The sequence below is a fragment of the Centruroides sculpturatus genome, unplaced genomic scaffold (genome assembly GCF_000671375.1).
Source record: "Centruroides sculpturatus isolate CEXI.00-Female unplaced genomic scaffold, Cexi_2.0 scaffold984, whole genome shotgun sequence".
Taxonomy (NCBI): domain Eukaryota; kingdom Metazoa; phylum Arthropoda; class Arachnida; order Scorpiones; family Buthidae; genus Centruroides; species Centruroides sculpturatus.
Genome location: NW_019385216.1, coordinates 252,728 through 264,465, shown reverse-complemented (window position 1 = coordinate 264,465; position 11,738 = coordinate 252,728). Strand labels below are relative to the sequence as shown.

The window sequence follows — 11,738 nt, the reverse complement described above, 5'->3', positions numbered from 1 at the left end:
GCCCGTGCACGCTAAGTGACTTTCATTACCAGCATTTAGCTTTCCGAAGTCTATGACAACAATTGTTTGGCATTGACGGCCGCGAATTTCGTGCCAATAAGCTGCATCGACTTGTTCGATTATGTTATCAACTCAATTTCGTATTTATTTTCACATTTTCACTTCGCGGTCCTTCTCTGTTCTTTTTCCGTTATTTACATGTGTAGGTCATTTCATCGTTATCCACATTTGATATCATCATTTATCACATACTTCCATGACACTCTTGCTGTCCGCTACAACTGCCAAGAATTAACGCGATTGGCGAAGCGTAGTGACAGCGGGCCAATAGAGAGCAGGATCCTTGCCATAATGCGATTCGCGCGCCACTTTTCGTACATGCGTTAATCGAGCCGAATAGTTTGGCCGAATATTCGGCTATTCGGTATTCGGCCTGAGGCCGAATATACTATTCGTTACAACACTAGTAAATATGCATATTAAACACCTCAAGAACTGCTTTATGTTATCTAAAAATGCATCAGTACACCAAACTCATTAAACAAACACCAAAAGTATTTAATACAACAAATGTTTTCATCTGTATCAGACATCTTCAGGTTACATAAGCCTATTAAAGAACAGAATGCCAAATCAAATACAGAACTTAAATTTTTAAATGACCGAGATCAGATGTGTGCCCTATGCAGAGAGTATATCAAAAAGAAAAAACATTGTATCTAATATATAATTGAGACGGGTTGATGATAATAATAATAATAATAAGCGCACAGCCCAAACGGTTAGGAGTTGAAAGTTGAAATTTGGTACACAGATAGGGTACGTCACGAAAACGCACACTAAGAAGATATTTTTCGAAATCCCCTCCCCCGGGGGGAGAGACCAGATTAAAACTCCTATATACATTATGGATACGAGCCCAAACGGTTAGGAGTTGAAAGTTGAAATTTGGTACACAGTTAGGGTATGTTAGGAGAACGCACACTAAGAAGGGATTTTTCGAAATTTCTCCCCACGGGGAGAGGTACAGGATTAAGGCTTAACACTTCCATCAACAATGGAAGTGTTCAGTAACAATGGAAGTGTTAAGTAACAATGGAAGTGTCAACAATGGAAATGTTACGTAACAATGGAATTGTTAAGAGAAAGCGACGTGCAAGATGCAGATGCAGTTTTTTTCGTTTTTGCGGGAAATCGAACATATTTTTAGACCCATCTAAAAATTCTCTAATTAGTCTGGAAACAAGGGGACCCAATTCTTGCATTCTGTGAAAATGGGTAAGGTTTACTGTAATGTAATAATCTTTATCTTAGTTATCGTTACTTTTGCCCGAGCAACGCCGGGCCCACCTGCTAGTAATTAATAAAATAAGAATGATATTTTGATCATTAAACTTCAGAGCATACATGACGTGATTTACTCTAGTTTCAAACCATAATTTACAGGCCACTGACAGATTGTACAATTTGTTATATTAAATATTTTCAGTATTCGTTTAACTAGTTTGTTTACTAGTGCATTTTTAGGTAAATTTACATTAAGTCTGACATTACTCGAGATATGACACATGGCCTCCCATTATTTCTCCATTCCCAGCTTATAATCTCGCTAAACACCAACCGAATGCCGAAAATCTATCGGGCTAGTTTAGATTTTCAGCATTCGGTTGGTGTTTAGCGAGATTATAAGCTGGGAATGGAGAAATAATGGGAGGCCATGTGTCACATCTTGAGTAATGTCAGACTTAATGTAAATTTACCTAAAAATGCACTAGTAAACAAACCAGTTAAACGAATACTGAAAATATTTAATATAACAAATTGTACAATCTGTCAATGGCCTGTAAATTATGGTTTGAAACTAGAGTAAATCACGTCATGTATGCTCTGAAGTTTAAACACCAACCGAATGCCAAAAATCTATCAGGCTAGTTTAGATTTTCGGCATTCGATTGGTGTTTAGCTATATTATATATCGGGTTTAGCGATGTTTGCTTATAATCTCCAAAATTTAATAGCATCATCAATGCCATATACAAAAATAACTGTATTAAATTTAAAAATTTTAGGATCATTCAGTCCTAATATCTAATGCAAAATAGATACTGAAACACATACATACACACACAATTTTTCAAAGTGTTTTTTGAAATTTTTGGATTTCTGGAGTGTCAAAATGTCAAGAAATGCAAAAAACTGGGGAGATCAAAATCTGACCAACCACCATACTTTCCCAATGTCATATTCTATAATAGCTGGGAAAGTAATAAACTGCTTTAATGAAAATGAAGCAATCATAACACTTCTATGACCTTGTAAAAATTTTAAAATTAGAATTTAAAAATAAAGACAAGCTGTGTAAATATTAAAAAATTGACTTTCCTTTTCAGGTTATTAAGTCATTTTAATAAATATCCAAGTGTTTTGAAGTTTTTCACTTGACAAAAGACATCTTTATCTGCGTCCCACACGACCGGATCACGCTCGTCAAATTCAAGTACCAATTATATATTCTTTCCCTACTCAATGTACAAATTGTGTTCTAACATTCACTAAAATATTGATAATTTCTAAGTTATTAAAATGAAGTACTTCAAGAGTACTTTATTTCCACTGACTGTGAAAGTTCATAGGAGTATTGAAACTGCTTCATTTGCATTAAAGCAGTCAACTACTTATCTTTACTTTTTAGGAAATGGATTATTACCTTTTCACAATTTTTAATTATTCTATTGGCATTTATACTTTATAAATTATAGTTGTACAGTATAATTTTTTAATATTTTACCAAAGTTTCAAAGCTAATTCGATAATTATGTCTTATTCAATTACATTTGATGTATATATTTTTAATTTTAATGACAGAATATAAAATATAACTTAAATACACACACACTTATATTATATATATCATATTCAATTATCTATAAACAACTTGAAAGAATAAACTAAAACTAAAATACAAATAAATAACTTATAAAGACAAAATCTGTATCGATTACTATTAAATATTCATCATAAAAGGAGCAACTCATTCTAATATTTGCTTTCCTAATAATTTTTATTTTTACAAATATTTCAAGCTATGCCGCAAGGTAAATGGTGGCTACCCCCTATTTAACAGACCCATAAAATTTAAAACAAAATAATTAACTGAAAACGAACAAGTCGTAAATATACTAATTAAAATAAAACTTTTAGTCAACAGTGTTATACAATATTTTTTTACAGTACAATTTATATTTATAAAGGCCAAGTTATGGTAAGTTTTAACTGTTTTAAAACGGAATTCTTGAAAATGTGGCATTCCATTTTAAAATGATAGAAAATTCTAAGTTGACCCAAGGTACACTTGTAAATTATGTTGAAAATGCTCATCAAATAAACAATCCTTTGCTGGAAAAGTGCTCTGGTTGTTACAATTAGGCATTGAAAGAGATTTTTCCGTAACATAGTTCTTTCTCTGAACGCCTTCCTGTTGGTCTAATTTTTGCCATTCTGCTTTCTGCAATGGCAAAAGTTTAAAGTTTTCAACTTCGTATTCTGTCGACTTCGACGGCAAAAGTGATGTCATTTTGCCTTTCCATCGTCCATTGCTGCACAAGTGAGCACCAAGCTTAAAACAAAATTACAATAGCCAATAAAAGTTTGTAATGCAGAGATAAAGTTTACTAAACTGCACGATTATGGTAGAACAAATATATAGAGTGACAAATCACACATAAATTCAAACTTGAGGTTGTATTTATTTTATATAGAGTGAATGAAACAAATAAAATAATGTCTAATTGGGTAGCATTTAGGTTTCAAAGCATGGAAATTCAATTGCAAATATTAATTAGTATTCACTGTACTGAATATTCTATCTCATAAAGGGAGAAAAAATTGAAGGATAAAGTAACACACCTCATTCAAATTCTCATATAGGCCGTGTTTCTTTATGCAGCGCTCGAGAAGCGCTTTACAGCGAACACTCTGTAAACCGTTTCTAAATGCAGCGCTGCAATGTAGCAAACTGTTTCTAAACGTTTGCTGCATGAGGTCGCTGCAGCAAAGATAACACAGCTTTCATGTCTGCAACACATGTAAAGCAAAATAGACGCTTGTGTGTATAATACGATATTATGCTGTAAAAATAAAAAAGTTGAAGTGATTATTGATAAAAATATTATGGAAAGATTAAGAAGGATTAAATTTTATAAAATGACTCTGAAAGTTATCTAAAAAATAAGAAAATATATAGTTATATTTTAAAATATAGTATCTTCTATCTCTTTACTTTGTTCACATTCATGGAAAGATAAATGCTCAATTCTTTATATCTCTTTATTGAAATATTGTAGTTATTTAACTAAAGCACCACTTTCAGTAGTAACTGGAATTAAAGGATAGATTATGGTATCCATGTTTTGCTCGAGTCAAAAGCATTTCTAAACTATGATGAGGAGACGTGTAGCGATAGCTGCTCGTGATGTCATTTTTGCTACACACTCGCTGCATAAAGAAATGCAGCAATCATACCAAGTACTCTTAAATTCTGTAGCATACTTTTAGATCTATGAACTATGCTCGATACAGTTTATTTCAGTTACACAGATCCTTAATTAATTAATGTAACAGCAGAAACTTACAGTTAAAATTAAGATTTTAAATTAATTGTTTTATAATCTTAACAATTCATAATTAATATAGTAAAATTGGAATATTTAAAATAATACACCTTGAACTTTTCAGCATTTGTTCTACATTTTATACTAATACTTTAAATCCTTTTAAAGGATCCTCTTCAGGTTCAGCAAACAGTATAAATCATACAAATGAACGGAGCTTACTAGGACACATTTTTCTGAGACAAATTTTTTGTAATTTTAATTATGAATATTACCAGTTTGTAACTCAACCATTAATTAAATGAGATTCAAATAAATATTAATTTAAATCCTTGCAACTTCCAAAATAGCTTTGAAATATAAAGAGAAACCATAATATAAGTCACTATCTAAATTTTTTCTTTTAAAGAAAAGCCTTCTTATATTCTTAAATACAGTCAAATCTCAGTACAGTGATTATCATTATAACAATAGTTCTCTCCTTAAGAATAAGAAATATAGTTTCTGACAAAATTCATAGTTGCTTAATGTAAGCTTTTTCTTATTGAACAATATCCTCTAATAAATCTGTTTAGCAATACTTTTTATTTTTACTATACTGTTAAAATATATGGTATTTTCCCTTCTCTACAATAATAATAAATTTTAAATTAAATTAACTAAGTTAGTAGTAAATTAAATTTTAAATCGTTTTAATTTATCACTCAGTTTTAGAATCAAAATGTAGCACTCTCTTAAATAAAGTGATTCTACTATAAATGTTACCTGAAGTCAGTAGGTATTGATACAGATGTGAGTAGAGTTGCTGGATTTAATATATTTTCGGTACTTTACCACCTAAATTTTTTGTTTGGTACTTAAAATTAATAGCATTTGGAAAAAATTTTGATAATACAGTTGTCCCTCTATAGTCCGACGTTTTTTAATCCGACATGCTCAGTAGTCCGATGCACCTCCCGTCAAGGTACCCGTCCCCGTTACGTGTCTGCTTGCACAGAAGCATGTCGCGATGTGAATCTCCCCATCCAGTTTTTATTCGATGACACACATTTCGTGTGTTTTATGTGAGCAGTTCTGTTCGAACAGTTGGAGTAGAGAATATTGTAAGTTACTGCTAGCAAAACAATGCGAAATATGTAATTATTTTCGGTAATCCGGACACTTTTGGTAATCTGACACACCTTTGGTCCCATACCTGTCGGATTATCAAGGGACAACTGTATTTAACACTAAGGTAAACAAATTTTAACTTTTTTCAAACAGTTTATGCTTTTAAGGCACATTTTTTGGGCTCTAAGCTAACATTTCCTATTGTTTTCAAAAAATTAAAAATTTACTATAATTTTTAATTTTTAAATTAAAAGGGTAAGGATATTTATTGGGATGAAGTGCTTTACTGGATTTTAATCTTATCTTCAGATACACAACATTCTATCATTCTATTGTTCATTCTATCTTCAGATCTTCAGAACAAAACTAAGGAAAGTAAAATATGCAATCCCTATGTATCCAAAAATCCAGCAAGTAATGAATAGTTCATAAGAACAAATGTTTTCGGTGGTCTTATGTACTGTTCATTCTCTGCTGGATTTTTGTATATGTAGTTATTGTGTATTTGTGCCACTCAGTTTTATGGTTATTTTTAAAGTAAAACTAAAATAATTCTAAAATACAATTTATTAAGAAGAATGTTCTCCATAATTATTTTAATAAGTGTAATTTGCAATACTAAGAATCCTCGTATCCTCCCTAAGAGAACTTTATTGTTAAACGAGTTTAATGTAACAAAGTTTCCTCCAAAATTATATACAAATGTTTTATTTTTGCAAATTACACCAATTCAATAGTAAAAGAGGTTTGTTACATTACCTAGTCAGATAAGGTTTCGACTGTAATGTATGGATTAACTGCTTTAAAATTTCCTTTCTTACAATTTATAATAATAATAATATTCTACCTAATGTTGCTAATTTTGTAGAACTAACTCTATTTGTAATCCGATAATATTAAATAGGGAAGAATTTACTAATTGTAGATGTATATTCATTCAGTGAATGGTTGTCCCTTTAATCCGAAAGGAAGAAGATACTTTTTTTAAAATTTTCACTAAAACAAATTTCTCTATAATAGTTTTTTTCTTGTTTCACTAAATATCACTACAGAGGGATATGACTGTATTCAAAAAATGTTAGAATTTTAAATTAAAATACTTTAATTGAGCAAAGTATTGTTTATTTTCCTTTAAAGTGAAGTGAATTAGTTAATTGTGGATAAATATTATCTTTAACAGTATATATTCTTCAGACCAATATTCAACATAAATCTGTAATATTTTAACTTTCCATTATGAACAAAAGATTGTTTAGTTTTCTTGCTACATGCTGTTTAATAAATAACATTATTTTTAATTTAAATAACTAATAACTATTAGAGGAAAAAGACAAGATGTACACATGATAACACAGAAAAAAAGTAATTTTAAAAAATAAATTACAGTTGACCCCCCTATAAGACGGTAGATATGTTCTGGTTTTTATGAATCCATTTTCTAAGAGTCCAGCCAATCACAGCCCGGCACGTATGCAGTTTATGGACTACGGCTGTTTGAAAGGTTTCTTCCATAAAATTAATCGATTCTAGACTAATTTGACTCAACATTTCCAAAACACGTACAATTTTTTGGGAATAATCCATGTAAACTATGCTATAAACAAAAAATTGTAGGATTACTTACTGAGTGTGCACCATTCGACTACGCCATTGCTTAAGCTTGTTTTCGTCGTGGAGCTTGTCATCGAATGGCGCTCGTGTGCTTCCTGATAAATTATTTTTTTTGCGAAAAATTCGCTGAACTTTGGAGACATCATTAATATAAATATAATTTTTATGGACGTTAAATAATAAATGGTTTTTAGTAGGTCCGCTGCTCATTTAAACTCAATGGTTTGTGCAATATCCGCTATNGCGTGCTTCCTGATAAATTATTTTTTTTGCGAAAAATTCGCTGAACTTTGGAGACATCATTAATATAAATATAATTTTTATGGACGTTAAATAATAAATGGTTTTTAGTAGGTCCGCTGCTCATTTAAACTCAATGGTTTGTGCAATATCCGCTATTGGTCTAGATTCGACCAATCCTGTCGCGACATGAATTATAGAAGTTTTTTAGCATGTTTGTATGAATACTGTCGCAATTTTTTCGCTGTGATATGGAAATCCGAACTATAGGAACCCGTGTTATAGGGGGGGTCGACTGTAATCTAAAAAATATAAAACATTAAAAAAAAATAAACAATAATGCAGAATTCATTATTGGACTATAATCTGGTTCTTAATTAATTAATAACATATAGTTTTGGTTCAGTTTACTGTATGAACTTATTAAAAATACATACAAATTCATTTTACCTTTTTTGTTTACAAAATAATTTATTAACATTTTCAGAAAAAGTAATAATAACTTAAGATATTTTAGCAGTGTTTATATTAAAGAAGTTGTTTAATAATAATAAATCCTCTAAACTAGCAATTTCCAAACTACAGAGACCCATGAACCCTTTCTAGAATCAAAAGTAGGTTTTACAAACTTACAAAGTGTATCAAAAAGAGTAATTTTTTATAACAAAACTTGTAATTCTATCAACGTTTTTAGGAAAATAAATGTTCTAGATACTTTAGAATCAGCTTTGTGGTTCATCTGTAAAACTGATCTTGCACTCTCCAGTTTGGAAAATGCTGCTCTAAACATGTAAAATCCAAGCAGTTTCAAACTGCGCTATCTTATCATTTGGCTTTTGAAAGAATTTGTATTTCTAAGTTATCAATAACATTACACATCAAATTTTTAAAGTTGTTTGGAATATTTCTTTTAAATATGTAATGCTTAACATTGAAAGAATTTGCCTTGAAATGAGTTAGCAAGACTTGCAAACACTAGAATTTAGTCAATACATCTTAAATTCTTTCTTATTTTGAATTTTAATTAAAGTTTAAAAGTTTTTAAGATTGTTAAGTTATCATAAATCCTAAACTTATGATAAATACTATAATATCCATTAAAATATTAATATACCTAAGCACAAAGCTTATTAATTTTCCTAATATTAAAAATACTTTTTTTAATTAATTAAATTTTGTTATATAAAGTATCTTAAAATATGTCAAAAATTTTAAATTAAGCAGAGAAAAAAAATGGAGAAATGACAATAAGGAAATGTCAATATCCTAGTATATGATACTAATCAGAAACATCCTTTATCTGATGAGAGCATTCTCAAAAGTTCATTGCCAATTAATTATACTTATAAAATTATTTACAAATCAAACTTGCAGCTTTCTCTCACCATTATTTCTGAATTTATTAGAATTTAATCAATTTAGACAGTTAAATAACCTACTTAGTTTGAATATTGTAAAGTTAACCATGTATTTTGTCATTACTTCTTTAAATCAATTAGATAAATGAATACAAGCAAGCACTTATTATAATTAATATTATATGAAGGTTTAACTACATTAACTTCTAAATATAAATATAATTAAACACATATTTCTTTCCCTTTGATATATAATAAAAATTACATAATAAATGCAATTACCCGTGTAATTTTCTTCATTACATTTCTTAGAAACTTCCACATTTAGATTACGGTCGTACATACCGAATTTTATCACAGATTTAATTTGAAAAAGCCAAGTTTTAGAATTCAAAAGCACATTTTTCATTCAGAGCAAACTAATAATTTCTGCTAACAATCGAAGAAAATCCCATTTCCACTCAAATCACACAATTATAAAACTATCTCGGGCACTCGAAACGGCAGATGTATCAGCCACGTTCCGTAACAAACCACTTACGACGATAATTTTAAACTTGCATTCGGGGAATTCAGATTACGTCAACTCTTAAGAACATTTACTCCGAAGCGCAGCACGATAAGCAGCGAAGGTCAAGACAGATCAGACGCCGTGGCAGACACCCACAACTCGGCCCAGTTTCACATAACACGCTTCAGAATAGTACAAACGTAAAAGTACGCGCAGACAGACAACTTCAAACATCCTCCCTAACAACAGACTTGTCATCAATCATCAGAACTGATACAAGGATTATGTTGATATTTCTTTTATTAATATTGTTCTGAAAGCTGTGTACACACTTAAAAACCACTTAAAATAGCAACAATATGAGGCTGTGACGTCACAGATGAATTTAAGTATTTATTGAGAGGGGTATACTTAGAATGTATTATGTACAATGTTTAAGCTATATATATATATCATAGAGTTGTTTTTCTTTAATTAGAGGTGATGATACACGTTATCTTTCCATTGGTATATAAATAAATAAAATCAAACTGTTCATCTCTTATCTAATTGATAAGAATTCATTACTATTGATTAGATATAGAAAAATTCTTATACCTTGTTTATTTTACTTATCTCTATGCGTTCTTCTAGCGTATAATTTCCGTTATATCGCCTACATCTAAGTGGATATCGTTGAAAAATGAAATTAAAACAACTAAGTCAGACGAACATGTCTCCACGTTTAGTTTCTCTAACTGAGAGAGAGATGGCGCCCTCACAAATCAATTTTTTTTTTTTTTTGATACATTTACAAAAATTATATTTAAAACCAGTATCGAAAATATTTTTAAACATTATGAAAAAGTATTTATATTCGAATTTTTTAAGAATCGTTAAAATTAAAAATTAGTATTTTATACGACGTATTTTTTTGGCTCTCTTCCTTGTGTACTAAAACTTCCCCCCTCCGTACCATACCCGGTACACCAGTCTCACAATAGGGCAAGAGACGGGACCCGAAATATATAGGCTTTATCGCCGTAAAAATTCCAGGGGCGACTCGCCCAGATTCGATCTCGGATTCCCCCGAATGGTCGATTGCCGCTCTTACCGAAGATCGCCGACGAATGATGCCCGAGACTAACATTCTCACGCGACTTTTAGATGAAATAGGCTTTTAAAAATACCATTTACATTTTTATTTATTAAAAATGCCTTTTAGACGTTTTCCAATATAATAAAACGGTCGATAAAATCCCCAGGAATTTTTCGGGAAAGGTCCGTTCAGATATGTCGGACCCCGTCCCTCACCACCCGGCAGCCCCATTGTGGGCCTGGTCGAACCTATAATGGGCTTGCAACATGAGGCTCTCTTAGTGCCCACAGGGCGGAAAGAGTAAAAAAAAAAAAAATATAAAACATTTAAATAACCGCCCATTGAAATTGAATGCGGCGATATTATACAAATATTTCAATTAATATCGCCGATTCTTCTAATACAGATAAAATTCTTAATGAAGCAAGAGTAAGCTTACCATTGTGGTGGAAAACTAATCGATCGACGAAGTGTGTGGCGCACGCTTTTAATTTAATTTCACGTGGCTAGTAGTTTTCCTTTTCCCCATAAACCACTTTAAAAAGGTGCCTAACCAATCTTGAGCGCAAATGATCCCTTTGGCATTGGTCGGCGAGGTCACATACGTGGGCTACAAACAAAATGCTAAAATTATATTGGATATTAAAAACGATGGGCTTCCTTAAAATTTTCCCACAGGTCTTTTAGGATTCATATTGTGGAACCGATTCTCACAATAAACATTAAGATCCTTACTGTGGGTCTGTGTTGTTTTGAATATCCTTACAGGGATTCATGCTCTAAAATCTAATCTAGAAGTAATCGTTTTTAGAATGGCAGTTTTAAACTATCTTACCAATACTCTGGAACTTTTGACTCAAAATGATTTTCCTATACCTTTGAGAATGCTTAAACATTTTAGAGAAAAAACTTGCAACAGACTTCTCCAAAATGTTAAGAATATCGCAAGGCAATGAAAATTTAGTAAATTTAAGCAATGCAGGGTGTGTGAAGAATTAGTGAATTGTCTAGTCTACAATGTATCTTGAACTTCAGTTCAAATTGCATTAATGATGGGTTTATTAATGCAAGTTTCTATTAAATTAATCTAGACTCTCACTGGTTTTATCAAGATATCAATTGGCACAAATGATACAAGAGAGACCCTAACTCAATTATAGAGGGCTTTAACCCTGATCACCGAGCAGTACATTAATATTAATCAGACATACGAGTAAGAA

At 31.0% G+C, this 11,738-nt stretch overlaps 1 protein-coding gene across 6 annotated transcripts in view; it reads right to left on the bottom strand.

Annotated features, from left to right (window-relative positions):
- The window catches only part of LOC111636279 (polypeptide N-acetylgalactosaminyltransferase 11-like), a 59,416-nt gene extending 49,234 nt beyond the window's left edge, over positions 1–10,182 (bottom strand). For 2 of the 6 annotated variants that reach the window (XM_023381486.1, XM_023381485.1), the window contains exon 1: positions 9,212–9,972. In XM_023381486.1, coding sequence (XP_023237254.1) covers positions 9,212–9,338 — 127 coding nt within the window. In that variant the 5' untranslated portion in view covers positions 9,339–9,972. Of the gene's footprint in view, positions 1–9,211; positions 9,990–10,037 lie in introns of those variants that run through there. The other 4 variants (XM_023381489.1, XM_023381490.1, XM_023381488.1 and 1 more) reach the window with 4 other exon arrangements.
- Between the last annotated feature and the right edge of the window lie 1,556 nt (positions 10,183–11,738).